This window comes from Salvia hispanica, chromosome 3 (assembly GCF_029641045.1).
Source record: "Salvia hispanica isolate PSC_SH4W2 chromosome 3, Shi_PSC_v1, whole genome shotgun sequence".
In the NCBI taxonomy this organism is placed as follows: Eukaryota; Viridiplantae; Streptophyta; class Magnoliopsida; order Lamiales; family Lamiaceae; genus Salvia; species Salvia hispanica.
In genome coordinates, this window is record NC_142694.1 from 45,153,213 (window position 1) to 45,172,632 (window position 19,420).

Genomic DNA, 19,420 nt, shown 5'->3' on the forward strand with positions numbered 1-19,420 from the left:
ACGAGACTCACCTCGTGCACGTTTCAACATAATAGCAATCCTAGCACCGCTAGATATTAATCACCACTACCCAATATATCAGGATTATTGGGTTGCGAAAAACCCGCACCATTTGATAAGTCAAAGTAGTGCATAATCAATACCGTATGCTCAATGCTAACATATGTATATTAAGAAATAGTATTTTATCAAAACCTAGTCTTTCAGTAGATAGCATAAAGACACGTCTTGCTGTTAGATCCGTTCAGTGCTATACCACACCAATGTCATCTTATTTCAGTAAGGCTTAGAAATATGCGGACTGACATTGCATCCTTTCACGATAGGTAGTCTAAGCCTATCTAGGTTGTGAAATTCTTCTTTTTCTTTTGCAAAGTATTGCATAGATCTGACCGTGTTACCTTAAAGTGGACGACGCCAACAACCGGTCTACTAAGCAAAAGACTTAGACTTTGTTTACTTCTTATGTATTTAAATGTTTGTAAAACATCTTATAAATGTACAAGCAAACACAATGTAATAATAATAGTGATTCTATTCGTGCGAGACTGCTCGAATAATATTGAATCGGGTTAAAAGTGGATTACAGAGTTTTACGTATATAAGCAAGATTCTATTTGAGCGAAACTTGCTCGAAACATGCTTTTCAGTATACCAAACCTAACAAAAATCGGGCGAGTTCACACCGATTCGCGACCGGTAGCCGGTCGCCTCGCCGCCATTGTGGCAACCCGATCGGCTAGCCCTTTTTTTTTTTTTTTTTTCGAAACTCTATATATACACGATTTTAACGTCATTTTCATTCGCACCACTTGTTTTTACGAGTTTCTCTCTTTCTTAATTTCTGTACAAGATCAATATCGCGAAATGAATAGTGGTGGTGGTAGTGATGGTGGTAGTGGTGGTAGTGGTGGGGATGCTGAGTAGTTCGAACGGCGATTGAACGAAGAGTTGGACGCCTATATGTCCCGCGAGGTTAATCGGCTGATACAAAGGGCCTTGCAGCCGCAGCAGCCGGCGGTACCTCGACCCATTATCCACCGCCGGGCTGTGGTTGATCGGGATCACGTCGCTGCACATCAGCGGCTATATGAAGACTACTTCGCTCCGGAGCCGCGGTTCGGGGCCAACCTTTTCAGGCGGCGTTTTAGGATGCGTAGGGAGCTGTTTATGCGTATCGTTGACGCTTTAGAGCGTCGATACCTGTGTTTCCGGTTCAGGTACGACGCGGCGGGCAGACCCGGCCACACAGCTATACAAAAGTGCACTGCGGCAATCAGGCAGTTGGCCGACGGAAGCGCGACAGACATGTGGGACGAGTACCTCCACATCGGCAAGACGATTGCCCTGGATTGTCTGAAGTATTTCTGTTAGGGCATCATTGAAATATTCCGTGAGCAGTATCTTCGAAGCCCTACCCCGAAAACTGCCAGGATCTGATGCAGATGCACGAGTAGAAGCATGGGTTCCCGGGGATGTTGGGCAGCATAGATTGTATGCATTGGGAGTGGAAGAACTATCCCGCCGTCTGGAAAGGGTTCTACACGACCGGCTACAAGGGAAAGAATCCCACGATGATCCTCGAGGCCGTAGCTGATTACCGGCTGTGGATATGGTATGCGTATTTTGGGGTAGCCGGGTCGAACAACGACCGCAACGTCCTCAATTCGTTGCCCCTTTTCAACGAGCAGTGCCAGGGTGTCGGTCCAGCCATCAGTTTTGTCGCCAACGGCAACTAGCATGATATGGGCTACTACTTGGCGGATGAGATATACCCTAGGCGGCCCGTCTTTGTGAAGACAATCAGATGCACAGCTGATGAAAGGAAGGTCTACTTTGCGGAACGATAGGAGTCGACACGCAAGGACATAGAGCGGGCATTCGGTGTGCTCCAGTCCCGACTCCCGATGGGCGGCAATTAGGGGTCCAATGCGTTTGTGGCATGTCGACTGCATTGCTGATATAATGTACGCCTGTATTATCATGCACAACATGATAGTCGAAAATGAAGGCGTACAACTGACTAGTTGGGCCAATGACGATGCTGATGCAGCCGGTCCAAGCCATGGCGTTGCCACCCCAACATACGAAGGGGGTAACCTCACGATGAAGTCGGCCGCCTCAACGACATGCGTCAAGTGGATGCTCATATTCAACTCCAAAAGGATTAAATCAAAGAGTTGTGGGCGCGGAAGACTGCACGACGTTAGTTTTTTTTTATGTAATTTTTTTTTGTATTTTTTTTAATTTATAAATAAATTATCGCATTTTCCCGTATCTGTGTCGTAAATTTAATTCCGTAATTTGCGTGATTGTAATTTATTTGTTTTTTTTATAATTTTGCTGGCCTATGGCTAGACTATTACTTGTCCAGTTTCTTGTCCTGATGATGTAGCAGGAGGGGTTTCTTGTCCTGATAATGTGACATAATGAGTTTTTGGCTAGACTATGGCTGACCTATTACATAGTAGATGCTCTAAGAGCATCCACTATAGGGGCGGTGCGCCGACCGCCCCGATCGCGGCTTAGCCGCGGTGGGCTACTGCGGAGGACGCGTCCGCCCCGGAGGCGGACGAATTTGTTGGGGCGGAAGGGCATTCGCCCCGAATGCGGCGTGGACGAGCCGGAGGAGAGAGAAGCGCGGCGGCCGCCGCACCTATCTATTGCGCGGCGAAACCGCCGCGGCGGTCGCCATTTTTCATTTATTTATTATTATTATTTTTTAATTTTTAATTTGTAATTGTTTTTTTATAAATATTCCTCCCATTTTCATCTTCTCTCCACACACATCTTCACACCCATTTCACTTTCTATCCAATTTTTCTATCTCTAAAAATTTGTGGATTTCCATTGCTACTTATGGATGATTTGTGGAGTGAAGCATGAGATTCTTTGATTCAAGAGGTGCAAAGGGAAGCCCACGAGGAGGATGAGGCGGCGCCGGCGGAATTGGCAGCGGCGGCGATTCCTCGTGAGATTCGTCATCATCGGACAATCCCACGAGACCATGTCGGAGCGGCTGAGCGGCTTATGGCCGACTACTTTAGCGCTGACCCTCGTTACCCAGCTGAGATTTTTCGTCTGCGTTTCAGAATGTCGCGACCGCTCTTTACCCATATAGCGACGATATTGGCGGACCAGTACGATTGCTTCACGCTCCGGAGTGATTGCACTGGCCGTCGGACTGTCTACTTTGCAGAAATGCACCTCTGCAATAAGGCAGCTTGCCTATGCCGGACCGGCTGATATGTTCGACGAATACCTACAGATGGGTGAGACGACTAGTCTAAACGTGCTCCGACAGTTTTGTAAGGGCATTCGGGAAGTCTTTGGTCCGGAGTTCCTACGAAAGCCAACCCCTGATGAGTGCCAGAGACTGCTAGATATGCACGGTGCGGTGCACAGTTTCCCAGGGATGATGGGCATCATTGATTGCATGCATTGGGAGTGGAAAAACTGCCCGGTGGCGTGGAAAGGCCAGTTCACTACTGGTTTCAAGCAGAAACATCCTTCGATGATCCTCGAAGTCGTTGCTGACTACCGTTTGCGGATCTGGCATGCGTATTTCGGTGTTGCAGGTTCGAACAACGACATCAACGTTCTGCAGTCGTCGCCTATCTTCAATGATGAGTGCCGGGGGAGAGGGTCCAGAGATCAGTTTTGTAGCAAATGGCACGCAGTATCGCAGGGGATACTATTTGGCAAATGGAATATACCCTCGTTGGCCCGTATTCGTCAAGACACTTCGCCAACCGGCTGGAGCGAAGAGACAATATTTTGCGCGAAAACAAGAGGCCGCTAGGAAAGATGTTGAGCGAGCTTTTGGTGTACTCCAAGCGTGATGGGCCATTCTACGCTGCCCGGCACGAGTTTGGCACGAAGATGATGTCGCGAATATTATGATAGCATGTATCATATTGCACAATATGATAATAGAAGATGAAGGATTTGCTGCAGAACGTTGGGCACCGGAAGATGGTGCAAGTACAAGTCACGGCGTTGCCTCCGCGCCGATACAGATGGGTGTACCACGTAGTAATGAATATCTGATCCAACGTTTCGCTGATATACGCAGGAGCACAACACATGACCAACTCCAGGTCGATTTGATTGAAGAGGTCTGGGCACGTAGGGGAGGCGGCGTAGCGTGAAGAACATGTGTGATTTTCCGTAGATCAAATTTTCGTTGTAATTTTCCCCTCACTTTAATCCGACGAAAATTTAGTTTTCAATTTTAATTTTATTGCACTAGCCGTTTTTATCTAATTATTTTTAGTCCGATAATTTTAATTGTAATTGAATTAAAATATATAACAAATAAAATAAAGTGAAATGTGGCTAAAAAAATGTCCACTATTGCTGCGGACACTTTTTCTTTGACCGTGGACAAATAAAAAGTGGCTATAGACAAAAAACGTAAAAGTGTCCGGCCAAAGTGTCCACTCTATAGTGGATGCTCTAACAGCAATATTATATCCATCCCTACACACGGTTCTCATATTTCTACCATCGAACCATCTTTTATGGATTATAAATCGTTGGCCATGACACAAACTTCAATTGTAACCATGAATCAGATTCACACAAAAATAACACAATCATAATTCATACGTAGTCAAGTATCATCAAGTTAATCAGTCATAACCACGACTGAAACCTGATTAAGATTATGATCGATTTAACGTAAAAAATGCTGGAGATATTTTAAACAGGGGCAAATAGGTGTGGACAAGGAAAAAGAGGAAGCAAATAGGAAAACGACGATTTGGAAAGCCGTTACGCCATGGATGACATCAACAAATCATAGGGACCGCTACTCTACTACCGACCAAATACGTCCACCATAAGCAAAGTACAAATTCCAGAATTTTCCCTTTTCTACTGCCGCGCTCAACCACCACCGATCATTTCGAGGAGACTTGGATTTTTCTCGCCGCCTCATTTCTCAGGTGAATTCTTCGTAATCACCTTTTTTTTAAATTGCGTGTTCATTAATTGGACCGTGCTGCTTGTCAATTAGGTCGTGCGGATGTGATTTTTTGTTGGAATTCCTACTTATTTGATCAAATTCATGAGCGCATAGCTTATTTTCAGAGGTAGGGAGCACTGGAACGAATGAATTGATAATTTTTTGTGAAAGTATATGTTTGTAAGTGACATTAGGGGTTTGAGGAGTTGTAATTAGTTGGAAAGAAGCATGATCTAGGTGTGAGCGTATATGATATCGGTTTAGCACGAATGTTCTTATGCGTGGATGTGGTTCTAGTTGATTCCTTATAGTCTAGTTCACCTACACTAATTTAGAGTAGCCGGAGAGACACCAGTTTTATCCAGGAGTTTGGTTGGATAAATATGCATGTAGCTCTTATTTGGAGTTGGCATGTTATGGAAGGAGAATCAGAACATCTATTACTCAGAACATGCTGGGAACTAATGAAAATTATGGAATAGATATATGAGGAGCAAAGTTCCTGATAAGTGAAACTTCCCTTCTGGCAGACTTGCTTGAATTAATGACAATTATGTGAAAGACACATGAGGAGCAGAATTTCCTCATAGCTGAAACACCCTTTCTGGTAGACCCTGCTTCGCCTGAACAAAATCATTCAAACTATTTGGTCTATAATGTCCACTGGCATAAACAATGCTTGGAAGCTAAGTAACTTTTAGATATAATTAGTCCGATGCATTTCCAAGTGGTGGTTATGAACTGAGAACATTTTAGATGATGGCCAGCATGTGATATTTGCTTACCTGGTGTTTGATTCTAGAATTGCTGGTTTTGCAGCAGTTACGCCTGGTAGTGTGAGGGAGAAAAATTATTGAGATTTGCTAAATTCATATTCATTACATGATAAAGTCTATAAAAGGGACCTCATGCTCAAATGGTTGCATAGTCACCAAGGATGTGTTTTCTCAAAATATTCCTTTTACTAATGCTAAAGGAGAGATGTCCATGCAGTCTCTTTATTTTTCACTCCAACTGCAAGTTTGTTAAAGTGTTAGCAGCCACATCTCTTTTGAATGATAACAGTATAATCAAAGAAAGAGATATAAGACCATCTGAATTTCTCAGTGGACTTTCATATAATGTTTCAGGGAAATTGTGGATTCGGATTCAGGAATATGAGCACGTACATTGATCTTAATGGAAATCATGAATATCAAAATAGCCAGGATTCCAAGTCAAAAAGTATATATATTTTGAATGGAATCTGGGGACAGTAACTTGGTGATATATATCTCTTTCAGAATTAAGTTGAGACAGCTTGAAAAAATTGGCCTAAATTTCCTTCTTACAATCATTTGCTCCAAACCCGCTAGACTTGCTTAGTCCAATCTACTAGCCTTAACTGTTATATTTTATCCTCCGCAATATTTTTTCCTACATATTTAAGATTTTCTGGTGTTTTCATTTATATAGACATCTCAAATAATTTTTCAGTAGAACATTTAGAAATGTTATATGCATTAATAATGTGCCATTGTCATGTTTATCCTGACTTTCCCGAATCCCTTATGGCATATGATATTCAAACCTGATCAATTTTATGTAATATGTGCTTCAGTATCTGTTAGGTACACAGCTGGGAAAAGATCTGCTTCCAAATGGGATGGGGAAGCATCTACAAGAGACGTGTGAAAGTTTTCACGCTAGCTGTTGTAATCTACCTGGATTATAAGGTTGTAGTGCTTCTAGGTTGCTGTCATTGTATAAGTGACTTGTGTGTCACAGTGACTGGAACATAGTGTTTTCAATGTTGGACTACTAAATGACTATGATGCTCATTTTCTTATCTTTTTTTCCTATGTTTTTTTAATCTGCAGGCCCTGCAAGTGAGAGAGAAATGGACAAAGGGTTCAAAGAAGGATGAGCTTTGGGAGAAGGCTCATGAATGTAATGCCAAGCGTGTTCTTAAATTGATAGTTGAGCTGGAAGGCTTATGGGTGAAACTAGGACAGTACCTATCTACACGAGCTGATGTACTTCCCCCAGCCTATATAAACCATCTAAAGCAGCTGCAGGACTCTCTCCCCCCTCGCAAGCTAGAAGAGGTAATTACTAATTAATTTATTGTAATTCTGAGGAAATATTAAAAAGCAAAATGAAGTCTCTTGACGCTGTCAGTGTAGCATCTAGGCAGTAACATCTGGAAAAAAAGTAGTAGTAGTATATTATGAAACATATAACTACCGCAATATAGGTTGATGTATTAATTTGCTCCGATATATTCATGGTGCTGGCTACATTGTTAATACATAACATGCTTCGTTTGAGCAGGTTTGCCTGATTATAAACCAGGAGCTGGGGAAATCGATGGACGATCTCTTTTTGAATTTTGATAATACACCACTCGCTACAGCATCTGTAAGACTCCAGCACTATAACTATTGAGAGGGGGGGGGGGGGGGGATGGAACTTATGATTTTCTATATTTATGTTCAGATTGGAGGTGCTAATGTCGTATAAATAAGCAAGATCATAACCTAATGTCTTAATTCATTTTCTGTACGATGCATTATATTAGTGTATGGATAAATGCCAATCAACATTTTTAGCCAAATATGTAAACTTTTTTATTTACATATGATACTGTCACCTCTAGCTTTTATGCAGCTTAGAATTCCTCTGCATTATAAGATCTTTAATGTTACATTTGTTAGCACCTGATTTTATTGAACTTAACAGAAGAGATTTTTACAGAAAACCATCTAGATTCAGTTGAACTATTCTTATAGTTTCTCTGCAAGGTACATCAAAAGATATATGATAAAAAAAAGTATGCTTCTGTGAGACATGAGGATGATTCTGGCATAATTTTTATGTTCCTTCTATTTATCACAAATACGTCAATGGGTTTTTTTACAATGCCCCTCTCCCTCTCTTGGGATGCAAACATATTTTTTGGATGACTCCACTGCTTTCCACTCTATCTTTCTGCAGATAGCTCAAGTTCACAGAGCAACTTTGCGTGATGGACAGGACGTAGTTGTTAAAGTTCAACATGAGGGTATAAAAGAAATCATATTGGAGGTTGTTTTTGGGTCTTGAGATAGTTTTATTTATGATGCACATGATATCTATGTCCTGAATTATTTGTTTTGATAGGATCTCAAAAATGCTAAGTCAATAGTTGATTGGATTGCCTGGGCAGAACCACAATATAACTTCAATCCCATGATAGATGAATGGTGCAAAGAAGCACCCAAAGAACTTAACTTCAACATTGAGGCTGGTAAGCTAGTCATAATTCATTGGATCTGTGTCTTATTTTCGAATCCTTTGACACTTTTAAGTGCTTCTCTTGGTTTTTGTAGATAACACTCGGGAAGTTTCTAGGAATCTTGGCTGCAAAAGTAATTTTGATGATAACTTCATAAACCGTGTGGAAGTCTTAATTCCAGATATTATTATGGTATAGCTTTTTCTAGATTCTTCCAACTGAAGTTTTTAGCCTTTTATGACCGTTTACCTATGGTCTAGTTATATGTCAAAAATTAATGATCTGGTGTTATTAGACTAATTTTTTCATCCAGTCAAATTGCTTTAGGACAAATACAACATATCTGGCTGAGTTGATTGATTACATCTCTCTAGTTCAACTCTCATGGGTTTTATAAGAGAGACCTGTTTCCTACTCCTACTTTCTTCCGTCCATTTTTTCTGTTTACTTCCACTCTGACATTGTCTGCCTGAAATTGCATTTAATTACACCTTAATTGTTTACATCTCTTCAATACTTAGAAAGGGCATACTCGTCAGGTATATCTAACCCCTTTTTGGTTTGCTTTCCTGCATGAGAGAAGAACGAAGTTTTGATTGCATATATACCAGAATAAAACAATACCCTAATGGCTAGCTTTGAAGGATACCTGAAATGGTATCCGTGCATAACAAGGATTTAATCTTTCCCAGACTATGTTCTCTGAACTTTGTATCCACATTACGCATTAATATTACTTACAGTGATATCTACTTGTGGAAAGTTCATCAAAAAAAAGAGAAGATTTTTTTTTGCATTTTCCTGCATTACCAAGTTGCTTTTCTTAATTATATGGTAATTTCATAATTTTCTCAATTTGTGTTATGCTGCAGTCAACTGAGAAAGTCCTAATCTTAGAGTATATGGATGGAATACGTCTAAACGACTCAGTTTCTCTGCAAGAAATGGGTGTTGACAAACAAAAACTGGTTGAGGAAATTAGTCGTGCATATGCACATCAAATATATATTGATGGATTCTTCAATGGTGACCCTCACCCTGGTACCATATATCTTGAATCTCAGTCTGGTTTTGTTCTTTCAGTTTGTTAACGAAATATTTCATCCTACTATTTTTTTTTGCAGTATCATGTATCTTCTCTGATTTGATGCAGGAAACTTCCTTGTGAGCAAGGCTCCTCCACATCGACCAATATTACTTGATTTTGGGCTTACAAAGAGGCTATCATCTCCTTTGAAACAAGCTTTAGCAAAAATGTTTCTAGCATCTGCTGAGGTTAGCAGCCTTTCCTCCATAGTGCTCATGTTAACCGATGTCCAAAATATATCAAATTGATAAGTTTTGATAGATCATCAAAACAACACCAGTAGTAGAAAATTAGCTTGATAGTTCATCATGGGAAGGACAGTTTGATGCTTTGAGCCCATAGGTTTAAGCCTGTGATTCTTACATCTATATCACAAACTCTCAGTCAGTGAGACTAACAAATCGACTCGTTCTCATGGCCATGTAGAAGGGAATGGAATTACATAGGTCTCTGTCAATGCTGCTAAGTTCAGAGATTCAATTAAATTCGTAGTGTTTTTTTTCCTTCCCTTTGCTCTGGGTACGAGCACTAGTTGGGCAGTTGAGACCCGTGTTGGGTTTCCTCTAGAAAAGTAGAAGCTCTCTATTTTCTCTTTTATCCGAGAGTTAATATCATATGTAAACTTATTGGGCCTGTCAGATCTTTACTGTCCAGGTCATTCGTTGCCATATTTACCTTCTTAACTATGATCCAGTGTTTTTTTCCAATTTTTTTGATTGAAATCCATGTATTATTGTTATTATTTTGTCAAGAAAACTTATGTGCTGCTTATTGCAGGGTGATCATGTGGCTCTTTTATCTTCCTTCACGGAAATGGGACTTAAGTTGCGGTTGGATGTACCCGAGCAAGTTATGGAAATAGCAAATGTCTTCTTCCGCACTTCAACCCCAGCAGCTGAAGCCGCAGTAAGAGACACATATTCATTTTCAATATAATTAATCGTTTTGTATGTACTGAGTTGTTTCCATTATTTGGTGAAGAAAACAATGAAAGCTTTAGCTGAGCAAAGAGATAAAAATATGAAGGTCCTTCAAGAGAAAATGAAGCTCAATGAGAAACAGGTCAAACGATTCAATCCGGTAAGTCCAAATATGTCCTTGGTTGTGATGTTATTATACAATTAGTGGAAAACCTCCCCTCATGCAATACCAAACAAAAGTATTTCTCAATGTATTCATATACATATTTTCTTCAGGTTGATGCTTTTCCAGGGGATATCATTATATTCAGCAGAGTGATTAATCTTCTAAGAGGTATCTGATACCTTTTTTGTGTACACAGTTCTTCTATTTGGTATACATTTCCATAATTAATGAACTGACATGGATTTCAGGTCTTTCGTCATCAATGGGTCTTCGTGTTAATTACGTGGATATTATGAGACCATTTGCAGAATCTGTTTTACAAGGGTAAGCTGTGATTTCATGATTTTTGTATCCTCAGGGATGTTCATCCTCTAGTGGAAACTTGTTTCAGCAATGTGAACAAAGGGCCAGCAGCTAATCCAAACTGGATGCATGACACTCCTATCCTTTCTAGTGTTGAAAACAAGCTTCGAAAGCTCTTAATTGAGCTTGGCAATGCTGATAAAGTGCTTGGAATACAGGTAGACATTACTGCAGAATAAGTACGAAATCCTGTCTATTTAAAGTTATTTTCCTAAAAAAAAAATACAATGATCACTCTTTTCTTTGCAAAGAACATGCTAGATATCTATTCCTTTGAGTTAACAGGTTTTGGTTGTTGAAGATAAAAAGACTAAAGCAAAATGAATCAAAACTTCATATTGTTTATATTCACATATGCATATCATTTCCCAAATTATGTTAGAACCCTATGCCAGTTGGAAATGTGAAATCATCGAGCTTATAGAATATAGAATATATTGGCAGGATATGTGGTCATTTATGGTACATACTCCCTCTTATTTTACTTTCTCTCCACTTTTATTATCATTTCTTCAAAACGAGTGCAAAAAAAAGTGACTCCATTACAGTGGAACAAGGGAGTATAAGTCTAGATATTCACCCTTTTTTATGTAATTTACTTAGTCATTAAATTAATTCCTTTGACATCTCATAGTGTGTTTGTCAAGTGATAGAGCTTGTGCCCTTATTTTATTACAAAGCCACTTGTTCTTGCTCTATATTAGTTCTTCTGGCCTATCTGAGAAGTTCTGCTGTTTTTTCACTGAACTTACGTAGGTCTGTGCCTATAAAGATGGAGAAGTAATCATTGACACTGCTGCTGGGGTCCTCGGAAGATATGATCCTAGACCAGTTCAGCCTGACAGTTTATTCCCTGTTTTCTCTGTATCTAAAGGAATCACAGCAGGAATGGTTCATTGGCTTGTTGATAAACGGTATGCAAAAGTTGTTAATGCTATGTTATATTCATGTAGGCATGAAGCGGCAGATCTATTTATGCAGCTATGGTTTGCCACTGTTGACAAGCTCCTATTTAATACTCCCTCCGTCCTACAAAAATAGGCCATTTGAGGTTGACACGGGTTTTAATGTGTAATTGGTAAAGTAGGAGAGGAGAAAAAGTAGTTGAAATTGTGTAGTGGATGGTTGAGCCATAAATGATGAAGTAAAATAGAAGGAGAAAAAGGTTGTCATAAATGGATATGGACTATTTCTATGGGACGGACGAAAAAGGAAATATGGCCTATTTTTATGGGACGGAGGGAGTATGTATCTATTCTCTATGTGAAAATAATTGTTGCATTGATATCCAACAAATTAATTGATTGGTCCTCACACGTGATTTGGTTGGAAAGGAAGGTTCAGTATTAACTGGTTAAAATTAATCCAGCAGGAAGCTGGACCTTACGGACAAAGTTGAAAATATATGGCCCGAATTTGGATCAGATGGAAAAGACAAGATAAAGGTAACATTTTTGGATGTGTGCTAGTTTTCACATGATGATGACGAATCTATATCTGTTTGAAAATACCCTAATAATTAAAATAATCTGTGGTGTTAGTGAAGTGCAGCCATCTTTATTTATTCACCAAATGATGTGACCTAACTTGCAAATTCTTAACTCTAAGATTGTATTAGAGTATAGTTATCATGTAACTGTCTCCAGCTTGTTTCTCATTTCAGTTCTTATCTTTGGATGATGCGTTCAAAATACTTTTTTATTTGTTCTATTAGGTTCATCACGTGCTTAATCACACAGCTGGTTTGCAAAATGCCATGGGCAGTGTAACACGCGAAAACCCTCTACTTCTGACTGATTGGGATGAATGTCTAAATTGCATCACAAAGATGGTGCCAGAGACTGAACCTGGAGGTCAGCAGTCATACCATTACTTGTCTTTTGGCTGGTTATGTGGCGGTATTATTGAGGTAAAAATATTAAATTGAAGATCTTATTCTTTCAGTAACAAAATGATATTGCGGATTTCAATCTTGTACTCCCCCCTAGCTTAATTACTTGTGCCACTTTGACCTAACACAGGTTTTAAGAAATGTAAATTATAGATGTGGAAAAAGTAAGCAGAATGTTGGTCCTACTTTTATATATTAGTTTTATAATAAACTGTAAATTAAATGAGTTAGTGGAATGTGAGCTTCATTACCAAAAATAATAAAGGTTAAGTGGAACAATTAATAACAGACGTCCCAAAATGGAAAAGTGGGACACATAATGGGGGACGACGGATGGAGTATTTCCCTCAGACCTCCCACCCCTTCTTCTCCCTATATTTAAAATTATCTTCTTATGTCTGGGTTTAGGGACAACATAATTCAACCTTGGAATGTGGTATGAATACTATAGCTTGTGGCGTGTGAAGCTCCCTTCCTTTTATCTTCAACATAATTCGCATGTCTTGATTGTCTATGATACATTAAGAGCAAAGACTCGATAAAGGTCCAATTAAAACTTCTATTTTACCATACTGCTATATTAATTTGACCAAAAGTCAAAATTTGCAAAGATGAACTATTCTTACCGTTCGAGAAAATTTGTGAAACTTTTTGACTGAGAAATGCTATTGCTCTACATCTGTTTTCATGAAACAGATGGAGAGCACAGTATTCTGATTATGGTGACCTTACAAGACAAAAATGATTATGCTGATACATGATACAACAAACTTTCTAGGTACTGGTTTAAGTTAGTCATGTTGGTATATGTAGTTCCTAAGAGGAAGCTTTAGTTCCTCAGCCCTCTCCTCTCTTTAGAATAGAACCTGAATCCTGAAACGGAGAAAGTTTCACCTACTGTTTTTCATGTACCGAGGAGAAACTCCCCAGTTCTCTGCTAATTGAACCAACATTTACGTTGTGAGGCTTATTATCATTTTTATGTTGCAGCATGCATCAAAGAAGAAGTTTCAGGAGATCCTTGAAGAAGCATTTATTCAACCTCTTAACATAAATGGCGAGCTATACATTGGAATTCCTCCAGGTACTTTTAGACTCTTCATGTATAATGTCTCCTGTTGCCACACACCTTGTACTCGTTCTTATTCCTAGTTTTCTAGTTCAACATGGGGGTAAATATTAAAGCCATCAAGTGCAGTTCGTTGAACCTTTGGGAAATTATATTAGATCGAGAAGAGAGGAGTAAGATTTACCAAAGTTTGTGTTGTAAAATCTCTTACATATGGTCTAAAAGTGGGAATCGAATACTTTAATTGTTAGATCAAGTCCGAAAGGTCTCCAAGTCCAGTACAGTTTAGTTGGTTGGATAAGAAAAATGATCTAATCTTTCTCCGTAGTCTTCCTTTTTCGACTGTATATATCTGACAATGCAATTTATTTCTGCTAGGTGTGGAATCTCGACTTGCCACTCTCACATCTGATGCGGAGGACATCAAGAGACTCTCCGAGATGGCCAAAAGCCGGCCAGATATTCCAGCCAGCTTCCAGTCCCAAATGCAAGACCCATCCGAGATCGCATCTGCTCTTCCTGCTTTATTTAACACTCTTTTTGCACGGCGTGCCATCATACCTTCTGCTAATGCACATTGCTCAGCTCGTGCTCTTGCACGCTATTATGCAGCTCTTGTGGATCAAGGCGCGATTCCACCACCACATGCTTCTCCTGCCGAACCCAAACTGGGGAGCCACCCGCACATCCCCAAATTCACATCTCCAAAATCCACCAAAAAACGAAAAGGTTCCAAGCACTCACGAAACAATTCCAAAGATGGTAGCTCTTCAAAAAAGGCTAGCGGAGCCAACTACACTAAGGTTCCCAGTGAAGATGTTAGCAGCAGCAGCAGCAGCATCTCTGTGGCTATAGGTGAACATGGCAACGACCAAACAACTGCTAAACTTTTTACCAACAGCAGAATCCACTATGCATTCGTGGGAGCTGGGGATTACGAGGAGTTGACACTTCCAGGTGGGCAGTTCGGTCTTGGTTTTAAAAGATCTTACTCAGAGGATGGTAAGCTGATTGGCTTCGGGCATTCTGGACTCGGTGGATCAACAGGCTACTGCGACATTGAAAACCGATTTTCTATTGGCGTAACGTTGAACAAGTTAAACATGGGAGGCGTGACTGCTAAAATTATGCAGTTAGTCTGCTCAGAACTCAATATACCACTGCCAGCAGATTTTTACAGATTTTCGGAGAGGATAGCTGATGATGACTCAAATATAGCACCTTTGATTAATTGATACATATGTTTTTGCTTAATAAGGGATGAATACTGTCCAAATTGTAGTTGCATACTTCATATTTAAGCTACCCACAGTAATATTGACATGTACTATATTTTTTTGACCCTACTTATATATTACTGCTAATTTTTGGCATCTCTTATATATTGGCATTGTGGCCTGTGGGTGGACTTTTTTCTCACCCTCCATTTACATGATCATATGATATCAGTGACACTTAACAGGGACAAAAGACTTTGCCACCCAAATTATAATGTTTTTTTGGATACTATCACTTATCATCTAATTACTAAAATAATTAGTACTCCTTAGTAGAAGTCCTACTGTTGTTGATGTTTCTTTTGGGCATGAAGATCAAGGAATAAACGCTTAGTGTCTCAAGTGTAGAGAAAATAAAGTATATGAATGAAGAGAGAATGAAGTAAAAAAGATTAAATGTGTTATTTTTACCATAAATGGAAATGACTTAACTAGTAAGAAACTCAACTATAGTGTTACATAGAGACTGGTGCAAAAGTCATGTGTTTCAAGTGAAACGCATAGTCAAAATTACACACAGAGCCTTGCTCGAATATCCTTGTGTTCTCTTCCCACGAACCACTTGTGCATCGTTACAGCTCCTTGATACATGGACGAATGCCGCCTTCTTGCAGAAGCAAGACAATATTCAGAGATCTGTGTGTAATTTTGACTACACTGGCAAGAGCAAGAGCTAACAAACAACCTATCTCTCATTCCTCCACTTGGAAAATGATATGCATATGCCAAGCATCATTATTTTATTGCATTCTGTTCCCTCTATAGCTCTTCCCTTTCTTCTCTTCCACACCACCTCTTCTTGCTCCTGAGGCCTTTGTGTTCCCAAATTTGAGTGCCACTATTGGCTTCATATACATCATCATCCCAGGATTATGCCTCTTCTCTTTAGGCAGTGGCTTCAGTTGAGGTAACCAGTACGCCACGAACTCACCGTCTGGATCATAGCTCTGAGCCTGAACTCACAACATAATCAGGTTGCTAACATTGTTCTTCTGTCCCAATCCCATGAAGAAAAGACTGAGAAAAGATGAAGTTTAACATACTTGCTTCGGGATGCTGAAATACCGATCCTCTCGTGGATCATTCCCAACACCTAGAGCGAGAGGTAAAGAACATCAGCTACTATTTGTCAATACAGAATGAATGATGGCACAAACGAATATCTCTAGCATTGGAACTGACCTGCTCCATAGGTCCAGTTACCGTAGTTGGAACACGGATCATAATCTAAGAGACAAGACTCGAACCATTCTGCTCCCATCCTCCAGTCAACGCCCATGTCTCGAACGAGAAATGAGCATACAATCTGCAAGATAGACGTTCGCATCAAACAAACTGACAAACTATAACATGTATGGGTACTGATTTTTAAGTTCACCTGTCGCCCCCTATTCGACATGAAGCCAGTAGCCAATAGCTCTTTCATGTTTGCATCGATCAGAGGATACCTAGAATTGCACGATAACGAATCAGTCAACAGAAATGGACACCAATTTTCTTTTTCGTATGAATACATGGGAAACATAAAGAAATTACGGTCCTCCAAAGACATACCCGGTCTGACCATTTCGCCAAGCATCAAACAGTGCTTGGTCTTGGCTCCAATTCGTCTGCACTCTTCGTGGACCACCTGTAACGTAAAATATACCATCTTCAAGAAATCTTCGATGTTGTGGATGTAGCAACATTCTTAACAACAGAAGTGTATACGAAACCAGATTTTCTTAGAGCTGATCATATTCTGATGCATTTTACACTCTTGAGGTCGAAACAAGTGCTTTCATTGACAGTCATGTACTACAATATTCCTTTTCCCTTACCAACATAAAAGAGAGAGTTTCCAGCCTTGATTGATAGGAATCTGAAGTAGTCTCTCCATATAAGTTCAAACAACACCCTGGTGATAAAACAAGTAGCTTTTCATGGACATCCTTCGACAGTTTCTACACGACATAATTAATTTCGATGTGTATGATCTCACACAAAAACACACATTGATAAGGAAGGCAAAAAGTGGAAAGTACCAATATGTGGAATCATTTGATACTCTCAGCTTTTCATATCTCTTCACCTAAACAAATCAAACTCTCGTTGATATCAAAGTCTTAACCCATCGTTGCAGTTGATTAAGCATGATATAAATTTATCGAATATGGATGTAAGTCGCGTTATACCTCTTCATAAATAAAACGAGGTGAAAGGCTTCCAGAGGCAAGCCAGGGAGAAAACTTTGTCGAGTAGTCAGGTCCTAGCATCCCGTTTCGTGTCACTTTATATGCCTTCAAGAGATCCTAGTAAAAGTACACATTCAAACTCATCACTTCACTCATTATGCTCAAATCCAGAATGACTTCAAATACTTGGTGAATCCGAAGAAAACACTCGCCTTCTTCCAGAAATACTCTTGCACTCTACTCAGTGCCGCGCTTTCGCCCCCTGTGAACGCTATTCCTTTCAAAGCCTTTTCTGGCTGAATCCCAAGCATGGAAGCATCGGGGATGCATCCCCAATCTTTAACATCGGGCGTGGGACCAAGTGATGCCGGAATCTTAATGCAACTCCTAATGGTAGACTTTGATTCAACCGACTGTATGTTTGATCATAAAACATCAAACACATCAGAGAGCCTCTTCTACTGACCAAAACAAGCACTGAAACTGAAACGTATGATAAAGGAAATGCACCTTACGAAACTGAGTATACACGTCTGGCAAAGACGTGCAATTGAATGGAAGGTCATCGATGTGGTACATAGTACACCCCCAGATCAAATCCAGATTAGTAGACTTATGCTTAGCAGACACACCCTCAGCTAATGGTGGCGCGACTTTTTTCAAATTCTTGGCAACCAATCTCTCGACATGTACTTCCTCACTGCACGTTTCTTTCTGAGCATAAACCTGTTATTCCAACCAACAATGTTCCGTTTATAGATGAGATCTAGTAAGCCGACTAGCTATGTTAATACGAAAAGAAACGTAGAAAATAGAGTTACTTAACAGTGTGGACTCCATATGCTTTGGCAAGTGAAGGAAGAATCTGCTCTGGTTTCCCCTGTTGAATCATAAGGTTGAGGCCCCTTTTCATCAAATTTTGCTTCAAATCGGATAAACACTCGATAAGAAACTGCGATCTCATAGCTGGGAAACAAAAAAAATAAAAAGAAGTTACATTAAAACTACGCGTAATTCATGCCAAACATTCCATAAATTTACACAATTTAGTATACAACATTTATGAATTCAAGAAACTCCAAACAGCAAAGAAGGAAGCAAAACTGCTGGGGTGCAAACCACATCCCACGCCGGAAGTAAGTAAAATTGAAAGCAATACATAAGGGCTACCCCAACTACATTAGTATGATTGTATGAAGCTATTTGGGAAGTGTCCCAAAAATTAAACCGTAAGGGCATAACCTAAAGTGGACAATATCATACTAATGTGGATTCAGGTGGGCCTAGTCGATCACAAACAAAAACTCAAATTATAATGCACACAAGAAAAATACACGAAAACATGGCAACGAATACCGTGAAGGTTTAACCTAAAGTGGAAAATATGGTACTAATGTGAGTTCAGGTGTGCATAGTCGAACGCTCACAAAAACTCAAAACATAATGCACATAAAAATCCTTAAACATCACCAAATGCCTCCAAACAGATGAAGCAAAATACACGAAAATGTGGTAACCAAGTATGATACTAATGTGAGTTCAGGTGTGCAACTCAATTCCCACCTCGGTTGTGAGAACAACTGATATGGGGAATATAGACTAAATGAGCTCTCTCTCCTAATAGGCTAGTCTTTTGGGCTGGGTTCTCCTGTTTAGTCTGTATCAAACGCTCACAAAGACTCAAAACATAATACACATAAAAATCCTTAACATCACCAAATGCCTTGAAACAGAAGAAGCAAAAAACGCGAAATGTGGCAACGAATACCTCCAGTTTTCGGGAAAGCAAAGTGATGCGTGGCGCCAAACAACCTCGGATCAACGCAGTAAACGGGCAAGAGAGCCTGAGACGAAGCCCAGGCCTTGTGCAAAACCTCGTTATCCAAGATTCTCAAGTCGTTTCGGAACCAAACGATAGCGACTCCTTTGCCTTTTCGCGGCGGCATTGCGTCGGAAGTGTACCTTGTGAAGGTCTGGTGGGCGACCCGCTCCATCTCATCCGACCCGAGAGCCGGAACCGGGTGGATTGTCTGTGCGGCTCTGGCTGCATTGGAACACATTCTGCTTGAAAAAGGTAGGGGGATTTTGGGATTGAATTTTGTAGGGGAAATGAGAGGGTTTAATTTGGAAATGGAGGTGAAATTTTGGATCATGGCTTCGAACTGAATTGGAGTTGACAAAGACGAGGAAAGTTGAGGCTGGTTGGTAGTTATTTGCAGTTGGGAAGTTGACACGTCAGCGTGGTGAC

At 40.1% G+C, this 19,420-nt stretch overlaps 2 protein-coding genes across 7 annotated transcripts; one reads left to right on the forward strand and one right to left on the reverse strand.

Annotated features, from left to right (window-relative positions):
- Positions 1 to 4,734: 4,734 nt before the first annotated feature.
- LOC125213942 (uncharacterized) lies at positions 4,735 to 15,094 on the forward strand. 5 transcript variants are annotated; one of them, XM_048114745.2, is made up of 20 exons: positions 4,735 to 4,949; positions 5,021 to 5,096; positions 6,570 to 6,684; positions 6,829 to 7,056; positions 7,283 to 7,369; positions 7,946 to 8,035; positions 8,111 to 8,237; positions 8,320 to 8,417; positions 9,098 to 9,266; positions 9,379 to 9,500; positions 10,090 to 10,218; positions 10,294 to 10,392; positions 10,509 to 10,566; positions 10,647 to 10,722; positions 10,790 to 10,919; positions 11,518 to 11,675; positions 12,131 to 12,206; positions 12,476 to 12,670; positions 13,643 to 13,736; positions 14,100 to 15,094. In XM_048114745.2, the coding sequence occupies exons 3-20, from the start codon at positions 6,610 to 6,612 to the stop codon at positions 14,954 to 14,956; spliced, it is 2,868 nt and encodes a 955-aa protein (XP_047970702.1). In that variant the 5' UTR covers positions 4,735 to 4,949; positions 5,021 to 5,096; positions 6,570 to 6,609; the 3' UTR covers positions 14,957 to 15,094. The 5 variants fall into 5 exon arrangements, with proteins under 5 accessions (XP_047970702.1, XP_047970704.1, XP_047970701.1 ...); XM_048114747.2 differs by having other exon boundaries at positions 6,580 to 6,684; XM_048114744.2 differs by lacking the exon at positions 5,021 to 5,096.
- A 282-nt stretch (positions 15,095 to 15,376) lies between these two features.
- Positions 15,377 to 19,354, reverse strand: CRY3 (cryptochrome 3). Of its 2 annotated transcripts, XM_048112448.2 has the most exons (12): positions 18,941 to 19,354; positions 17,999 to 18,138; positions 17,683 to 17,898; positions 17,385 to 17,585; positions 17,173 to 17,289; positions 17,023 to 17,069; positions 16,819 to 16,895; positions 16,553 to 16,628; positions 16,377 to 16,446; positions 16,181 to 16,304; positions 16,042 to 16,091; positions 15,377 to 15,951 (listed from the first exon to the last, which is right to left on the reverse strand). In XM_048112448.2, the coding sequence occupies exons 1-12, from the start codon at positions 19,323 to 19,325 to the stop codon at positions 15,739 to 15,741; spliced, it is 1,716 nt and encodes a 571-aa protein (XP_047968405.1). In that variant the 5' UTR covers positions 19,326 to 19,354; the 3' UTR covers positions 15,377 to 15,738. The 2 variants fall into 2 exon arrangements, with proteins under 2 accessions (XP_047968405.1, XP_088923452.1); XM_089067326.1 differs by having other exon boundaries at positions 16,181 to 16,446.
- Between the last annotated feature and the right edge of the window lie 66 nt (positions 19,355 to 19,420).

Bases quoted from the DNA above. Each gene is read 5' to 3' on its own strand.
- LOC125213942 (XM_048114745.2), top strand. From the start codon at position 6,610: ATGGGATGGGGAAGCATCTACAAGAGACGTGTGAAAGTTTTCACGCTA. The intron at 6,685-6,828 runs GTTGTAGTGCTT...TTTAATCTGCAG, and splicing joins TAATCTACCTGGATTATAAG to GCCCTGCAAGTGAGAGAGAA. The intron at 10,393-10,508 runs GTAAGTCCAAAT...TATTTTCTTCAG, and splicing joins AGGTCAAACGATTCAATCCG to GTTGATGCTTTTCCAGGGGA.
- CRY3 (XM_089067326.1), bottom strand. From the start codon at position 19,325: ATGATCCAAAATTTCACCTCCATTTCCAAATTAAACCCTCTCATTTCC. The intron at 18,139-18,940 runs GTATTCGTTGCC...TTTGTTTCCCAG, and splicing joins TGCTTTCCCGAAAACTGGAG to CTATGAGATCGCAGTTTCTT. The intron at 17,290-17,384 runs GCGAGTGTTTTC...TACTTTTACTAG, and splicing joins AAGAGTATTTCTGGAAGAAG to GATCTCTTGAAGGCATATAA.